The 19289-nt window shown below is 40.7% G+C and overlaps 1 protein-coding gene across 3 annotated transcripts in view; it reads right to left on the bottom strand.

Moving 5' to 3' along the window:
* Positions 1-19289, bottom strand: part of auts2a (activator of transcription and developmental regulator AUTS2 a) — a 341760-nt gene that overhangs the window by 10363 nt on the left and 312108 nt on the right. For 2 of the 3 annotated variants that reach the window (XM_084105173.1, XM_084105174.1), the window contains 4 exons: positions 4348-4885; positions 3307-3578; positions 2854-3092; positions 105-149 (listed from right to left, as the gene is read on the bottom strand). In XM_084105173.1, coding sequence (XP_083961299.1) covers positions 105-149; positions 2854-3092; positions 3307-3578; positions 4348-4885 — 1094 coding nt within the window. The remainder of the gene's footprint in view (positions 1-104; positions 150-2853; positions 3093-3306; positions 3579-4347; positions 4886-19289) is intronic. The other variant, XM_084105172.1, reaches the window with a different exon arrangement.

Genomic DNA, 19289 nt, shown 5'->3' on the forward strand with positions numbered 1-19289 from the left:
GATGAAAATAAATGAAGCAGACATAAAAATGACAATGACCACTACACTAAACAAGAAGAAAAAAAGCCACCACAGCAAATTACAAAAATATGACAAGGACTCACGCTGTGTCTGTAGAAGGGGTCGACTTTAGTGGGGTATTTGTCGAACTGCAAAGGAAAGGAGAAACAGAGCTCAGTACACACACAGGAGTCTTTCAGGCCTACAAAAAATTTACTCCTGACAAATATCTTGTGGAGTCATGAGGCTCAAAACAAATACCAAATGCTTTAATGTGCTCTCCAGAAAAGTGTTTGGTTGGCAGTAAAATTGTCTTTGCCCTGATTAATGAATTTTAGCACAGATCAGAATGTAGCCCTGCATTATTCCTGCTGCCCCCATCCAGAATGTTGTTTTGAGTTTTACAGTGAATTATCACAAGGGTTTTCGCTCGTTAATATGTATAACTCAGCAATTCTGTGAGTGGTCAAGTAGAAGCCATTCGGCTGTCTAAAAATAGTCCTATAAACAGCTCATTTAATGAGGTTTGAGTGGTCTAATCTGGATCCAGAGAGAATGTTTCCCACTCATGAGTAAACAATGTGGCTCTCAAACTAGTTTTATACTCTCATTAGCTAACAGAGCGCCATTCTCAGAGGCTTTTGAGCCTGGCATGGTTCAAAAGCCACTTTTAAGCCTCTGTGGGCACTGTGGTTATGATCGAGCTGTGTGTGGGAGTGTCTGTATGAAGCCTCAAATCACTAATCAGCTCTGCTGCTTGCCAACCAAAAGCCCTCAGTCAAAACTCCACCAGACCAAAATGATGTCATTAAACTGGGAATGAATAAACTAGTATTAAGTTCTCAAGGCTTGGCTGGAACAAAAATGTATTGCCAGTGGCTCTGACTGCCAATTCTAAAATCAGGGCAGAGAACAGAGGGTGGAGAAGCATGCCAGAGAAAAACAGCAGTTTTTCAACATAGAAAAGCCACATTGTGGCAAGAGAGAAACGTTACAATCGAGAAAGCGAGCCACTGCCATTGCTTCTAGTGTTTACTGAATAATGTACCGTACCCGTTTATAATTCAGCAGTCGGTACAACACATGCACAAATTTAGTAGTTGCCTACAGTGTTCCCACAGTTTTTGACAATGATTTCTGATGATTCAAGGATTTTTACAAATCATTTTGATGCATTTGATTTTGACAGATTCGCTAACAAATTCATTATATGTGATCCGGTTTGATGATTCATTAAAAGGACTCACAATAGAAATTTCCATGACCGTGGGAACCCTGTATCTTATATACATGCATTTGTTTTTTATTAGGGCTGCACGATGTATAATTTTTATCATCGATATTGCGATGTGCGCATCCACTATAGTCACATTGCAGGATGTGCGATGTAGTATAGGGTTTGTAGTTGATCCGTAATCCGTACGGGCCAGCTGCTTCCCCGGTTCAGCACGCATGTGATTCGCAGAGTAATTGCAAAGTTTAACCATCATAGAGTGACATCATTTGCATGTGTTTTTAAGTCCTGTCTGTTTAAACATCAAGTGCAGGAAGACTGGAACTCGCAGAATGAAACACATTTTTGTGTGCGCACACAGAGCTACGCAGACAGCATGTGAAGTTCGTGAACACCAAATTCCCTTCCCTTTCTTATCGATTTGTGCATTAACGAACATGTGCACGGAAAATTAAGTCAAAATGCCCGTCTCAACGAGTTTCCTCGTAAACAGTTGGTTATGAGTTGTAAACAGAGAAAGAAAACGGATGCTTGTCATTACCAATAGTGGATAGTGCATTCGTCTTAAAGTGACAGCAGCCCAATATACCCGCAACTGTTTGTGTCACCAAAGTTCATCAAACAACAAAAGAGAAAGAGAAAATCACTTTTGTAGCTTTAACAAAGACAAACTGTATTAATTATATGAATCATATTTAATTTATACAGTGAAGACTATGCAGTGTTATTTTACATTTGAATTTTCAATGTCTGTATCTGAATAATTAATTTAACTGAAAAACATAAAGCACTGCTTATTTAATCTATGTCTTTGTTCTATTGTATTCATCTAGGCTTGTAATTTGTTTATTATTTTTTATTATTAACATATTGTGCAATTCAAAAGAAGGTTTAAAATGTCTATATTAGAAAAGTATATAAATTAAGGTGGACATGGGACAAACGTCTCATTTCCTCTTCAAGAAGTTGATTTGAATTACCATACAGTCTGTTTCTTGCCATTTTGCATATATTTAAATTATTATTATTATTTTTTATATTATATTGTGTGATTTATTTTTAGATAAATGTACTTTAAATGATTAAGTTTTTTCTTAATAAGGATAAATTATGTTATCTTGCAAGAGTAAACAGTAGCCGTTTCAAAGCTAGATGTGTAAAAGGGGAAGGCAAATATAAGTTAGCTTCTTCCTTCTCCTTTCTTGTTTTTTTTTATTTCTTTTGAACATGCTGAGACTTTTAATTTTATTATTTTCTGTTAAAATATGTTTTGTTACTAATGATCATGTTCTGAAGAAGAAGAAAAGGAAAAAAGAATAAATTCATTCATTCATTCATTTTTCATTTTCTATGCAGATGCACAACCCTACAAAATTACCCCAATCATCCTAGAATGATTAATTCTTTCAAATAGAGCTATTAAAATCATGGTGAAATGGTTTTCATATCGCAATATATATCGCAGTGTCAGTTTTTTCCAATATCGTGCAGCCCTAGTTTTTATGTTTTTTTATGTTGTTTTATTCATTCAGTTACCCATTCAACCATTCAATTATACAATCACCCAACCATCACCACAAAGTTCATTTTTTTTAGAGTTGTGTTCCACTTATCCTCACATTTCTGGCTGGGGTACGCACCATGGGCGGTGCAGGCGTGGGCATGATGGCGTGGGGGAAAGGGGTGAAGGTGTGCTGGTGTGTGTGTTGGTGTGTGTGCTGGTGCTGATGCTGATGCTGGTGCTGGTGCTGGTGGAACTCAGTCCGCAGGTATGGAGGGGGACCCAGTGATGCCCCGCGATCAGCACTCTGAGACGCCAGGAAACGAGTATTTAATTCCTGCCGGAGAATGTCTTGTTCTGTGAGAAGAAAGAGGTAGGGAAACAAAAATAAACGTTAAGTTTTAAAAACACACATCTAAATTGGAACTTAACCAGAACCCCTTTTCAAAAGTGTTTATCTGAATGCAGAACAAACATTCAGATAAACGATAATTACATGATCCAACATTAGCTGGCAATAATATCTTACTTTATACTATGTATTAAAGGACGCTAGATGAGAGATTGGTACCTGAGTAGGCACTCCCAGCTGTGTGTCCGGGGACCGGCAGAGTGTTTGAGGTGAGAGGAGGAGGTGGAGGCAGAGCAGCAGGCGACGCAAACATATTGGTGTGATGAGGAAGAGTGGAGGACGGCAGGGAGGGGGGGAAGGCGTGCGAAGCCGTGGGGTTCGCTGGCAGGGGGAAGGTCGCTGCTGCCCCAGTGGGGGCAGGTTGGTGATGATGCAGATGAGGGGCTGGAGAGGGGCCCGGGGGCTTCCCTGGAGTGCTGCTTCGACTACTGCTGTGAAAAAAGAGAAAATAAACAACTGTAAAAATGTGCCTGTATAAAAGACCTTTCCAAACAATGATCACAAAACTGCTACAAAGTCTGCTATAAATCTAGCAAAATAATCCAGTTTCAAAGGCCTGGAAAATGTGCATACAGTGCTGAAGAATGTTATTCCTGGAGGGATTTTCTAGCTGCACAAGCTAAAGTATTTATCAGAATTGTACGCAATCTAACAAAGAGCTAATTTAGAGGCTAAGTAATCATTTAAACGCAAATTATTTCATATTAAAAGCTGCACACAGACACAGAGAAACACAAGGTTTAATTATCATCAGCAGTCTAAAGAAATCTAAAGGTCGGCAGAGAAGGGTGAGAGGAGGGAGGAGAAGATCTGCCTCTCTGCTGGATACTGGGGTGTCTGAGTCAAGCAGAGAAATTGTTATCTACAAGCCGCCGCCAGCTACAAGGCGGCAGCAGCAGCAGCATCTATTTGGGAGGGGAACGAATCAAACCGTCTAATCTCTCAGCTGGGGTTCTCTCTGGTGCTGTCAGGCTCACACACACTCACACACAAACACATACAGACAGGGATTTGTGCCTCATGTTTACTGGAGGATTGATACATTTTACATTCTAATACAGGAATCACGCTGTTCCGCTACAGTATTTAAGAGCGGTGGGCTCAGAACATCTGCTCAATCAGTGTACAGCACATCTGGAAGTATTACAGAAACGTTTTGCTAATATTTAACTCCATTACACTCATTTGTTGCCCACTCACCTCAGGCCGTTAAGGGTAAGGCTGCCACTGTAGGCTGAAATCGGACGGGGGTGGCACCGTGACGGTGGTCTGTGCTGCACAGGTAGGGTGGGGTTCTGCTGGGCTGGTAGCACTGGTGATGGGGGGTGGTGGTAGATGCCTGGGGTTCGAGGTGGCCTTGGGTTAGATGGAGGCTCAGATGGGTCCCGAGGCTGGGGCGGGGGTGCCTGAGAGGGCTTGTGGCTCTGGGTTGGAGGCAGAGCGGTAGCGGGCGTGAGCGGTCTAAGTGGGCGCTCTGGGCAAGGGTGCTGGGTTTGAGCTGGACTTGGGGGCAAGGGTAACCCCCGGTTGGAGGGGGGTGGCTGGAGATGAAGAGGGGTGGGGAGGGGAGGTTTGGAATGGGAAGTGGGTCCCAGTGAGGGGGTGGCCGAGGAGAGTTCACGGGAAGTCTCCTGGCTCTTCTCTTGACTGCGCTCTAGGCCTGACACCTTTGGAATGGCCAGGCCACGCAGCTCCTGGCTGGCATTGGTGGAGAGGGTGTCAATGCTGAAATCTGGAACTGAAGAGACAAGAGAAGTAGATTTTGTGTCAGTGCTAAAATCTGGAACTGAAAAGACAAGAGAAACCACACATGCAAACATATTTTGGAGGTAAAGGTCTATCATCTGATTTAGCAAAATCAGATTTGAACTAAATGGAAAATAAACTCATAAAACAGCAAGACTTATGCCACAGAAAATTGTTTCAATTTACTTTTAGAGGCAGGTCTAAATGTAATGTAAATGTGTAAATCTGCTATGCCAGATCAAAGATGTGTCATACTGTGTACATAATCAAATTCAGAGAACAAAATCATAACATAGCCTAACATACAACCATCATGAGGGACAAGAGCCTAAATGCTAATTCACACTGCACCGACAGACACCAACCAACGGCAACAGTCACTAGATTACAGTACGCCACTTCTCAGAAATTCCAATTCTGGGAATCCTGACAGCGATTCAACGTTCAGTCAGCGAAAACAAGTGCCAAGCAATGCTAACAGATGCCAACAGGGGTAACACACTGACCCGACAAAGCTAGCCGAACGTGTCTGTTGCCGTTGGTCGGTAAGGTCATGTGAATGCCTTAATGTCTTTTATTAGGGAAAGGACATAAACTAAGGAAAACCTGACTGGCACACCCAAAACTGCTTTTACAATGAGCTGATATTAGTGTTTAATGTACACAAGTACAACGAGAAAGGAAGAGAGAGCGACTGTCAACCAAGGGTTGATGTATCCTCTGGGACCAAAAGCTCTTGGGGATCACAGTGCATGCACAACTCTGATTAACTCTCTGTCTGCCTCAGAGGGAACCACAGCCCTATGTCTTTTCCATCTCTTCACACCCAGCCTGGCCTCTCCATCGCCCGCAGCAAGGGATGCTGATTGAGCCTGAATCCCATAGGCTTTGGGGATCCTTCTGTAACAGAACCCCCATGGACTGCTGAACCCTCTTCTCAAGGGCCTGGGGGCCTCCTAATGCAGTGGCTCATGGGACCCAGCTCAGAGCAAAAGGTCCCGGGTGTGCAGCTGAGAGGTAGTGTGTGTGATGCAGACATTAAGGGTCAGCCTGGCCTGCAGCACTCTGCCAGATGAAGATAATAATCTGGGAGTACAAGGTGCCCCTGGGGAATGGGTTTGTGTCAAACATCTGCCATCTGACATGGTGGGAATGCAAGACACATGTATGCACAAACACTCATATGTATGCATATGCATGCATGCAAAAGAACAAATGAAATGCACACACAAAACCTGATCATTTCAATGCAGGGTTGAATCACTTGCATATTTGACCAAATTTCATGCTAGGTAAATGACTATAAATGTCTTTAATTACCCAGATAGCAACATAGTGTCGGCCCAGATCCGGGCCACATTTGGTACATGTGGATTCAACGCGTACCAGATGTGGCCCGGATCTGGGCCGACACTATGTTGCTGTCTGGCTAGCCAATGGCTAGTAATTTGTACAATTTCACTGGCTTGTGATCCAGTTAGAGGCAGAAAATATGTTTAGCGCAGATATAGGCCTATTTTAATTTCCTGCTAAGCTTTACGCACCATTGCATGGCTGAGAGCGCCCCCTGTCGCTTTCTAACAAACACGCATAAATGAACACAGAGAGAGGCATACACATGAACTGACACAGAATTGACGCGCTGAATATAAATGCAGGGCTTGACAATAAGGACTGCCCGATGGCCAAGAGTTGACGGAACTGTCACTGTCCCGATCGTGCCAGTTCTGCATTGTCGTGAATGTTTATCGATTGCACATGTTTTTAAGCCATGCCAATGTAAACATTTAAGTGCAAGAAGACAAAAAAGAGAGCTTAATTCGGTACTCGCTGTGTGAGAAGTTTTGTGTGTGCACACATCCCAGAAAGCCACGTCTGACAGCATGCGTATACTGAACTGATTTCTCTTTTACGCCGTCTTGTGCTTGAACAGACACATATTACACAAAACTATGTCAACATGCCTGTCTTGGCATGTATCCTAGTAAACATAGTTGGTTATGCCTGAAGTGAACGTAAAAAATAAAAAAATGACTAGTTTCGGGAGTGAGTCATGTTCTGTACAAACATGGAACGATAATTTAGGGGACTCACTCTCGCACAGATTTGGGAATTGAAAATAGATTCAAATTCTGAAATCGGATACTTGTTATAAGATTTTAATTTTGATTTTGCCTATCGATTCCTGTGTGCACATTTTATTGTGGTTTTAAACCACTCAAGTGCAAGATGCGAACGAGAACTTAAGTTGGCATGAGCGCACTGTGCACATCCAGAGAGTGCACAGAAAGCCGCCTCTCATATGGTGAATACTGAATAGATTTCTCTTTCGTGTCTTCTTGCATTTGAACGGACAAATGCACAATTTTGTCAAAACATCCTCGTAAACTCAGTCGGTTATGTCTTAAGTGAATGTAAACAATTGAGGAAGAAAACGCATGTGTAACAGTATATTGGATCTGTGCATTAGCTCTTAAAGTGACAGCAGCCTAATAAACCTGCTGCCATCTGTGTCATTACTGTTAATCAAAGAACAAAAGAAAAAAAAGAAAAATCATTCATTGATCTTGACTGAAAAAACTTTTGTAACTTCGATAAGGATTAATCTATATTTTATTTATAAAAAGAAAACCATGTGTTATTTTACATTTGATTTTAAAAAAATAACTTTGTTCAATTGCAATTGCTAATTTGCTTATTTGCTCTTATTGTATTATTGACTGTGCACATTATCTTTAATAATGTTTGAAATTTATATTATTGTAGTTTATTAGTTCTTTATGCTGCTGATTTTTTTTCATGGTGTTCAGCGATACCCAACCCTACTAACGCATTTAAAAGCGGTTGTCACTCCTGAAACTTTACAGTGTGTATGTGGCCATAGGCTACCTCATTTGACCCGGGAAAGCTCACAATACCCTCTGGCTCTGGCACTCTAAGCACACTTTAACAAACAAGGGCAGTTCAGCCTCCCAGCTCAGAAACAAGCTGTCCAGTGGGTGCAATAAGTCACCCTTTATCCTGCCTGAATAACTGGATTTAAGGCGGAGAGGGCTAACAGCACTCAAAGAAAAGCCTTTCGCACTTGTTTGTGTCAGAATGAGGGCTTTTATAAAAGAGTTTCCTTCAGATTATATAGTTCCAGTAGGCAGTCAACGCCTGATATGACATGTAAGGACGGACATGCTCTCTTTACTAGACACAAAAGTGTGGGTGCCCATCTCTCTTGCTCTCTTTCCTGCACTGTGGCCTTCCTGTAGAGACTTGATGGAAAATATCCAAAGCTCTTCTAAAAGGCTAAACAACAGAGAGCTCTGCTGTTCCTCCCTGGAGCGACTCTCTCAATGTACTAACATGCCTAAAAAAACAAGACGGAGAGTGAAAACACTGCTTATTCTTCCCGTAATGAAGACTCCAGGGCCGGGCAGGGAGCGGAGGAGAAGTGTGTTTCTCCTCCCTAGGGAGTTAATTTGTCAAGTCTCCTTGATCCCTGGAAACAAATAAATGCAGCTTTTTCTAGCCTCGCCAAAAAAGAGTGAAGAGAGGTGATTTTTATTCCAAATGGCAGCTGTGGAGGAGGATGTTTATTAAGATGGTAGAACAGACCGGGAGGCAGACTTTGCAAAGTTCTCATCTGATCACACAATGTTTATGTATGTGTGTGTGTGTTTGAGCAGGATTAAGGTATACAAGGCTTCTGGAGCAGTGAGCTTGGGTGAGGTCTCTACGGACAGCAAAACACAGCTCATTATCCCGAGTCCACTCTAAAAGAAAACAGCTATATTCAGCTGCTAAAAACCACAGACAGAGCCAGAAGATCTCATACACGAAAGGGGAAAAACAATGGGAGAAATCACTACCTATTCAGAATTTATATGATGCAGTTAAATTTTTTTATTTTTTATTTGCTGAATAAAATGAATAGCATAAAAAACATTTAACTTGCAATGTTATCTTAGGAATTAAAAAAAAAATCAAATCAAGATGTGTAATCAAGAAAAAATATTTGACAAAATTACAAAAATAAGGATAAATGTTTGGCAGGGAATGCTTCTCTTACCACCATATATAATTTATATATAGAAAGACGGTGCACTCGTATTACTATGAATAGGAGAAAGCGCAACGCTAAATATGGCGGAATAAATAAATAAAAGAGCAAATCACTGATTGGTAAAGTCATCGCGTCACTGCAGCTCCCGTTAGAAGCTCCAGTTCCCATAGAAACAGTCAGTGTTCTGTGACGCACGCTTAGGACTGTGTATGCGCATTAGATTCCAGGCCAAAAAAAGCATGATTTGATTTTTCATTATTTGAGCATTTAGAAACAAAATTTATGAGACAGTTGACAGATTTCATAGGCAATTTCAAATATGAAATTTAATTGTAAGCTTGGTGAACAGTTTTGGATAATTTGATGTTTTCCAGCTCAAAGAAATAGGAGCTGCACTTGCATGACTGAGAGGCTATTCAAAGATGGCAGCCAAGTGAAATGACTTGTCTTAAAGGGACTTAAAATGGACTGTTACCACAGCATAGTCGAATACACAGACACAGGTTGCAATCTGGCTGGTGACTAGGGGTGTTGAAATTAATCGTTGCATCTACAAGATGCATATCGCGATGTGGACGTGGACGATTCTGCATCGATGCAGTAATAGACCATAATCGTTTATAGCCTACTGACGTTTCTCTGACATCATTCGTCACATATGCGCTTCTCGTGCTAGCGTAAAATGGCAGAGGGAGGCAAAATAGAAAAACGAGTAATAAAAATGCACCCACTACTTGAAAATTTACAGCGTGAGCTTGAGTCTGTGTGTGCGAGGCTGTAAGCGTGTGTGTGCGCGCAGTCAAGTGAGTGTGTGTGTGAGCGTTATTGTAACTTAAGAACACTTGACAGTTTCATGCGCTTTTAATATTTACTAGTGTTTGTTCTAAATGGTCCTGTCGTCTACTGTGTTCAGACTTAAGTTGTGTTTTGACATGATAATCGTAATCGAACTGAATCGTGAGATCAGTGATGATTCACACCCCTACTGGTGACATCGACATTGGGGCTCGATATACAATATTATCACATGCCCAGCACTAATACCATGTCTGCATGGTATCACTGCTATTAAACATGTCTGTCTGGTGTGAGGCCACACTGTTCACTCAAATCAAACATATTAATCCTATTTAATGTTTTCGTTCGCTGTTCCTTGCTGATGGAATGATCTTTCCAACCCTATCCTGACAGCTGAATCCATGACAATTTTCAAGAAGCAGCTGAAAACTCATCTCCTCCGTGAGCACTTAACCGAAGCCTACTTACAATTTTTTTATTACTAGCACTTGTCGTGTTTATTACCTCTTTAGGATGAATCACTTGTTGTATTCCTCAATTGCTTTTGGATAAAAGCATCTGCTTAATGAATGAATGTAAATGTAATAATGATTGTTATTCCAGATTGTGTTCACAGCAACTGTTCCACTTTCTTATGGATTGAATCCGATCCCTTGGAGGTCAGAAGATAGCTAAACTTTGTGGTCAGTTGAACCCAGGTCTGCACCAAAATACTTAGTGTGAAAGTACTCTTAAGATAAAGCTGTTATTATTGCCTGTTAGTACGGTTTATCTGTATATTTACAGTTCAAATTCAAAAGCCTTACTAGTGACCTTCTGTACAAAATCCCAAAACATCTCATTCAAAGCAGAACATGTGATTTATCTGTATGAGGTATAATTAGAAAATACACTGTTTACCATTCTTAAAAAAAGTGCTTTTATCTAGACAAACCAATCACTACTTGATTTTAAAGGGATACTTCACCTCTGGAAAGATGAATGTGTATTTAAATTGGGTCATTTATGTAGTAGAAATGTGAAATTATTTTTGAATTTGGAGCTTTCTAGAATGAGAAAAGCCAGAAAATGTATTTTTGGCTCAAAGACAACAACTCCCAGAATGCACTTGCTTCGCTGCCCTAGGAGGCCACTCCCAAGCCACGCCTACCGGTTAGAGAGCAGTTAAACAACAAAGCTAAGCTACTAGTGAGTCTCCGTGACGAGTCTGCCCGGGTTTTTGAGATCGCACAAAATGTCCGGGATTCGGCTTTTGCGTGCTACAGTCGCCATTCATCATGTTTACTGTGGCGAGCAGGACGAGGCTAGGGCCGCGGGAGAACGACGCAAGGCCGGTGGCGTGGTTACTGATGAGCTACACCTGTGAGACGCACCGGTGTCGTGGGCTATCTCTCACAGAGGAGCGGGTATTTTCTTAGCAATGTTAAAACGCACATCAACCGATCACTTGTTTACCGTTCATGTAAACACTACATTCAGATTCACCAATCGGAATGAATTCAGTTAGATTGAAACTAGGGCTGGGCGGTTTGACGGTATATATCGTTACCACGGTAGAAAATGTCAACCGTAACAGATTTTTTTATTCCGTGATACCGCGACATGTAAATAAGTAGACGTGGTTAACTTGCATGCATGAGACACTGAGATTTGTCAGAGAAACATGGAGAAAGCAGATCAAGAGGATCCACAAAGGAATTACGTTTTCTAAAGGGTTGTTGTTAACGTGATATTTTCGGGGAAAAGGCGCAGCAGTCAACTAGAGCAGTGCAGCACCCATATACAGTTTAGAGGAGTGCACGATCGCAACGGGGAAAGCATGAAGCTTACTTGACAACAACAGTTCATATGTCAATATCGTAACGGATAGAAATAACCTTAAATAATGTATAGTTATCTGCATCTTTCTGTCTCTTTATGTATAGTTACTTTTTAAACACGAAACTCGCATTCAGCATGACACGCGAGCGGTTGCCGTGGTAATGAACAACCTGCTTGTTAAAGCAAATGTATAATCCTGTATCTGAGGCAAAATTACTAAATATGCAGCGCAAGTTATATATTTCTAACTCCAAACAATTGGCCACTGAAACAGCTAATAAAATCTTGCATCGATTCAATGCGTGATTACAACTTGTCACTCAAATTAACCGATCGCATTTTACTGATGCAAAAGACGCGTGCGTGCACACGCACTGAGGGAGAAATAATGACGCAGTTACAAGGTGTGTATAATTTACACTACTTAGTCAACACTAACAGTAGCTGCTGTTCGGTTTTCATACTACTGTTCTCCTAGTCACTTCTGAACTTGATGAACTTGACACTTCTGAACCTCTCTTGATTAAAGCTTTAGGTGACGGGTTGCCAGATATCGCAAAAATAACCAACCAAGCTAATTTATTATGAATAGAATAGTTCAATATAAAATATTCAGATATTATAAACTGATTGATGAAGTAAAGCAATAACATGAGATTGAAAAATTATTCAGAAACACTTTATTTAAAGTTGAATTGCTATGAGTTGTATTTAATATCAACCAGTTGGGGGCAGTTCATCTAAAAGTTGATGAGAGTGTTTTGTTTACTATATTTAGCTATAAAAAATAGTTTACCAAAGAAATAATTTACCAAATAAAAGAAAAAGAAAATTCAAACAAAGTGAAGTACTTTTCATTTCTAAAATATTTGGGTTTATTTATTATACAAAGCCCCTTTTGTCGATTTTTCAAGAATAACTACATATATAAATAACTAGGCTATATCGTGAAATATACCGTTACCGTGAAATAAAATTAGTCATACCGTGAAACAGAATTTTGGTCATACCGCCCACCCCTAATTGAAACAAAAGGTGTGCATGTAAACAATGAATGGCGACTGCAGAAAGCAAAAGCTGAATCCCGGACATTTTGGACGATCTCCATGGCCGGACAAGTCCGGGAAAAAGAGGATGTATGGTAACCCCTACTACTCAGCTTTCTCCACAGAATAAGAACCCGTTAGCTTAGCTTCCAAATAAAAGATGGCTGATAGGGATGCACCGATCCACATTTTTTCACTTCCGATCCGATCCCGATACCTGAATTTAGATATCGGCCGATACCGATACTATTCCGATACCAGAGCTGTGTTTGCTTTAATATTTTTGTTATCATTATTGTTTATTTTATATGATGCTGAAATAAACTTCTCTCAACATGCAAGTATGATATGTATGTAGGCTATGTATGTATGTATGTATGTATGTAAGTTATGCATGTAACTTATGTCCCAAAAGGCAACTTGAGGTAAATTATAAGGTCAGAAAAGGAAGTAAAAAAACAGGAAATACTGTTAACAGGAAAAATCCCATTCTGAAAACAAATATGCAACTTTAAGGGTTTCAAATTGATTGTAATGTCAATATTTATTACATTCACAAAATGTCAAATACTAGAGTCTTGAAATATAAGAAAAGTGCAAGTGTAAACAGCTTACACACACACACACACACACACACTATCTGAAGGGTGATCCTCGCTCCGATGCAGTAACTCTCTCGATGAATGCTCGATCAACATCAGCATCTTGCGAACAGACGGATTTCACCTCAGACGCGCGTCAATTTCGCACTGGACGCGCGAATGGATTCAAAATATTCAAACGTCCAACTAGACGCGAATTTGATGCGCTATTCGCGTTTGGTGTGAACGCACAGTAACGTGGTGCTTTTTTAAATGTTTGATTGCGTTCGCTGTGTTGTACGACGCGAGGGAGCTTTAAAGAGCTATGAATCACGGCTTTGCACACTTTGCATTTAACGTTAGCTGTCTTGCTCTGCGGCGTTTCCAGTGTGAAGTATTTACTAGAGATGGGGAGTCGACTCCAAAAGAGTCGATTCCTCGACTCTCACTAGCCCTAGTGTCGGAATCGACTCCAGGTCAGGAATCGACTCCCAGTGTCGAGTGTTTTTTTCAAGTTCAACACAGCAACAGTTCATTATAGCGAAAAGATTATAATGAATGTAAAGATACGGAAATTAAAACAAAAAGGTAAAGAAATGAGAGGAAAAAATAAGTAATGCCAGGAAAACAAAGAACAATAATGCACTAGCGGCGCCAGGATTTTGATTGTAGGTGGGCCTCCAGAAAACTGGATGGGCCAGTTAAAATAAGCCAAAAAAAAAAGGGGGTTCCCCTTCATCTCCGTTTCAGCGCTTTTCTGCAGCATGTAGGACAGCGACTCATAGCCTACCTGAATTTAATGCGTAATACAGGTTTAAAAAAACAAACAAAAAAAACTTAGGATTTTTTTGTTGCTTTTTTAAAATAAAATGACAATTTAATTGAATGTATTGTTTAATAAAATGATAGGCCTATTATTTTTAGTTTATTAACAGCAGCAACAGCTGTAAAGATGAAGTTGTCGATCGTCATCTCCGTGAACGCGCCTATAGAGAGAAATGCACATCATGGATTGCATAATCAGAGAGTAGGCCTAGCCTTTTTCTTTTCGTTTTAAATTGTTAAAAAGACATTTCAAGCTTTAAGATATATTTCATGTCTGTGAGGCATATGCTGAGTTTCGTTAAGTTAGGATTAGATGCGCTCCTGTTTACGAGCAATGCAAGTGACCGCGCGGGCGCCTCTATGATTATATTGTCTCCTATATTTATCCAGGCAATTGGTTGATAAAAAAATATTAAAATTAAGATACAATTTATACAAAACGAAATTCACTTAAAAAAGGCCTTTCTAACTTAATTAAGTGGTCAAAATCATGTCTGACCCGCTCCATGTCTCTCGATATTGCGTATCCTATCTTACTCGTGCAGTTCACTTTTCATAATCAACTTAGATGAAAAAATAACATTATACTATTTTAACAAATATGAAACTAAATGAGCTTGATGGCTACAACACATATAGGCCTACAGACTCTCTATTTGTACAAATTGCTGCACATTAATTTTATTCTGAATTTTGCACACAAGGCATTTGTTTGTGCATGCATAGTAAAACATATCTGCAACATTTATCAAGTTCACTGATAATTATGCGTGCATTTATTATTATCTTAATGAATAATGTAACAAGGACGAATGAAGGCTAAACTGCGTTGTTTGTTTAGAATGGAATGGATCGCAAATAGATCCGAATGAAGGAATGTACAAAACCATAGTAGAAAATGGGTGGGCCCGGACCTAAAATGGGTGGTAGCGCCGCGGCTGCAATAATGTATAGATAGTTTTTTTCTGTTGGGTCTGTTTTGCGGCTCAATCAATCATGATGTGGTTCAATACAGTCAATTGGTTGTGATTGGCACAAAACACTGCAGTAGGTTTTACGAACCAATCATGTACCAGTCCTCAGGGTGAGAGTGGGACATGCCCATAAAACTTTGTAAACGTTGTTTAAAATTCAACAGTTCAACGTCGTGCATGTGGAAACACTTGACAGCGTTTCATGCGAGGATGGAACATTAACATTAGTGAAATGGCATGTAGGCCTACTCACTCTATATGAAGTTCATTTTCTATTATTAAATGACAAGTGCATTAAAAACTATTATTAAACAACAGTTATTATTGGTAATAATCCTCCTCGTTCCTCGCCCTCCTCCTGGTGGAATTAAAGAATTTAGATGTCCTACATGAGAGCGGAGCTCGATCGGTTTCAGGGTCGTAGGACATACGAGCGAGAAGTGAGGAAACGAGGAAGCATATTGAGACGCACCTTCTGAATCCTGACCCTATTTTAATTCAAAGTAAATGGAGTCGAGAAGTCGATTCCACCGACTCCAAAATTAGGAGTCGGGAGTCGGAGTCGACTCCAAAAAAACCGGAACCGAACACCCCTAGTATTTACACAAAGCGGACATGTGGCTAGCCGCAAACTGCGGAACGGATTTCTCTCATAACTCTGTGTCTCATTGAGCCGCGCCTCTGTTCAGGAAATCCATTCAGCAGTTTGCTGCCAGCTAGCAGACTCGCCGGCGGGAATGACTTTTGGAGTCATTTCAGTAGACAACATTAAAGCGCAGACATGACTCATGGATATCGGATATCTCCGCAGGTTGGATCGGGAAAATCCAATACGTGAATTACGCTGGTATCGGGTCCCGATACCGATACTGGATCGGATCGGCCCCATCCCTAATGGCTGACAATGTTTGTACATTCTGTGAGTGAGATCCCACCCTCTTTTGGCGGGTTGAAAACATGTGGGACAGCCCCTACTACTGGCTGTAGTCTTTAGCCTCTGGCCAAAAAATCCTCAGATGACGCAAAATGATGATTTTTGCGTCATCGGAGGATTTTTTCCACACAACAAATACATAAATCTCTCGTCTCAGGGGGATATGAGGGAGGAAAGCATGATAATTCGAAAATACTACAGGTTTTCTACTGATACAAAGCTTAATGCAAAATCCTAAAGTATCTAAGTAAGCTATGAAGTTCTGCACATTCCTACAAAACACACACAAAAACACCACCAGTTACTCTAAGCGACTTTAGTGTGCTTTGAATTCAGTCTCTCTAAACAAGTTTATGTGCTGTCATTTGTAAGTACTTATGGATACTTACAGGGCCTCCCTGGGTGGTATGTGCCGACAGCCAATCCTTCTGGCAAATGCCAGTCATGCTGTTAAGCTGGGCTTCAGGCATCTTGCCACTTCTACATCCCTTCTAATCCGAAATAGCCCCACATACTCCTGTCAAGCTAGAGATGAGGTCTGGGGTTATGGGGCCTTCCTTCAGCACCCCCAGGCCTGTGTTAAACTCTTCCCTTCATTGTAACTGACAGCCCTGCACGTCTTCCCTGCCTGACGGCCGTTTTACTGTCAGATCAGCTGAGCTGAGACTTCAGCCTAGTGGTAACGGCTTAGGAATGGCTATTTGTGATCACTCTGAGCAGAAGAGAGGACAGGGGGCTTTACAGAAAGCTGATGTAAGTACTTTAGAGGGCAGCTACAAAGCCACAGTTGAAACAATGCAGTAGCAACAAGCATTCGGCCTCACATCCTCAAGTTTTAGCTGCAACCACAACATAGATTAGCAACAAAAACCAGCTCAGACCCAACGAAGACAACAAAAATGGGTTATTCACTAATTCATACTTACAAATAATCAGATATTAAAGATAGGCATTGACATTTAAAAAATATTGCATTCGAATATTTGTTTATTTAAATGATGTTTAACGAAAAAGACGTTATTTTTTGTCACCATTTCTGAACAGGCTTACGATTAGGCAATATACACACCAAGCTTACAATATATGTTAAGTTTTCTTTTAGTTGAAAACATTAAACAATATGTGTAAACAAAAAACATAAAGAACAAAAGCATTTAAGCTCAAGCAGTGCGAACGGAAAAATAAACGCCTAATAAAGCAGACTGCTGGCTTTATCATACATATAGACTCGTATCAGCATATGATTATCGTGTTTATATTGTTTCACGTTTATGTTGAGAAAAACAATAATATCCACACGCTCGAGTGAGAAAACGCGCTGCGCTGACAGACGTTGCAGAGACACAGATAACGGTGTGCTAAGCGAAGTTTCTAACAGCACTTTGCGTTTTCAGTTCTTAAACCAGTCTCCCTCAACGAAACTTAAAGGAAGTATATGTCTCAAAATCATTTTGCTATCAGACAAGTTATCATCTCTGATCACTCACGCTACAGCTGCGCTTACCTGCAGTCGTGAATGCAGTGATGGACAGGCCAATGTCTTTCCATTCGACTGCTGTTTGGATTTCATGTGATTTCTCATTGTAGTGATAATATAACTCAGATTCATTAATCCATTTCAGATTCAGTAATTCCATTTTGTAAGATCATTTAGTAAGATAATTTTCAAGTAATTCCAAACTTCGTGCGGCAGACGACAACAATATGTGATCAGCTTTCTTCCACTTAAGAAGAGTTGTGCACTTTTTATTTTAATATATCTCTTTACATAAATATTTTTTTCTACTTAAAAACTATAATTTCGTTATTTTACTAACCCAACTAATTACTCATCCGGGATTTCCAATAGGTTGCACGTAAGGGAAAAAAAGCAGCTTCCTTCCACTTAAGAAGAGTTGATACAATGGCGTTGGTATTGGTTGCTAAAAAGGGTACTAATTCGCCTATATGGCAATTTTTGGGATTTAAACCTGATGAGAGTGGACATCCAAGGGACCCGACTGAAGTTGTGTGCAAGATTTGCTCATGTGTGATCCGCGCAAAAGATGGGCAGACGTTTATTAGCACGGACAAAGTCATCTTCATGACCACTTGCGTGTGCGCCATCCAGCAGAATATGCCACCTTGCCTGCATGTGCTGGGCCTAGCAAAAAAGCTAGCCAGGGTCAGCAGACGATAACTGGGACTTTTGCAAAAAGCACTAAATATAAAACCAACAGTGACAGATGGAGGCAGTTGACAGATGCGGTAACTCCCTTCTTGGCCATACCTTTGATAAACAATACAAGCTGCCAGGTCAGAAATATTTCTCCAAGACGGCTATCACAAACCTTTTCAACGAGGTCAGAAGTAACATCACGAAAGAGCTGGGTGATGTAGAATATTTGGCCCTGACAATAAAGAAATAAAACAAAAAAGAAACCGACTACTCTCTGCTTATGTAATCCGTATGAAATGTGCATTTCGTAGTGAAGACCTGGTAAGGTCAGGTTTGCCGATGTGTGTTTTATTTAGGCTATTTATTTATTTTTGTCCCTGTGCATGCGCCAATCAGAATTCTGGGGATACAACATAGCCAATAGGCTAGGGACTTTACAACATAGCCAATAGGGACTTTAGCCTTTAAATATCTTTGCTGCATTGGACCAGTCTCCTTTCTAGAATGCAACAGGGGGCGTGGCATCACAATGGTGGCTCGCCGATGATATCGTCCATCGGCACAACCCTACTACGTATTATACAGTGAGGAAAATAAGTATTTGAACACCCTGCTATTTTGCAAGTTCTCCCACTTAATCATGGAGGGGTCTGAAATTGTCATCGTAGGTGCATGTCCACTGTGAGAGACATAATCTATAAACAAAATCCAGAAATCACAATGTATGATTTTTTAACTATTTATTTGTATGATACAGCTGCAAATAAGTATTTGAACACCTGAGAAAATCTATGTTAATATTTGGTACAGTAGCCTTTGTTTGCAATTACAGAGGTCAAACGTTTCCAGTAGTTTTTCACCAGGTTTGCACACACTGCAGGAGGGATTTTGGCCCACTCCTCCACACAGATCTTCTCTAGATCAGTCAGGTTTCTGGGCTGTCGCTGAGAAACACGGAGTTTGAGCTTCCTCCAAAAAATCTCTATTGGGTTTAGGTCTGGAGACTGGCTAGGCCACGCCAGAACCTTGATATGCTTCTTACAGAGCCACTCCTTGGTTATCCTGGCTGTGTGCTTCGGGTCATTGTCATGTTGGAAGACCCAGCCTCGACCCATCTTCAATGCTCTAACTGAGGGAAGGAGGTTGTTCCCCAAAATCTCGCAATACATGGCCCCGGTCATCCTCTCCTTAATACAGTGCAGTCG

Source organism: Abramis brama, assembly GCF_963993115.1.
Source record: "Abramis brama genome assembly, chromosome: 25".
In the NCBI taxonomy this organism is placed as follows: Eukaryota; Metazoa; Chordata; class Actinopteri; order Cypriniformes; family Leuciscidae; genus Abramis; species Abramis brama.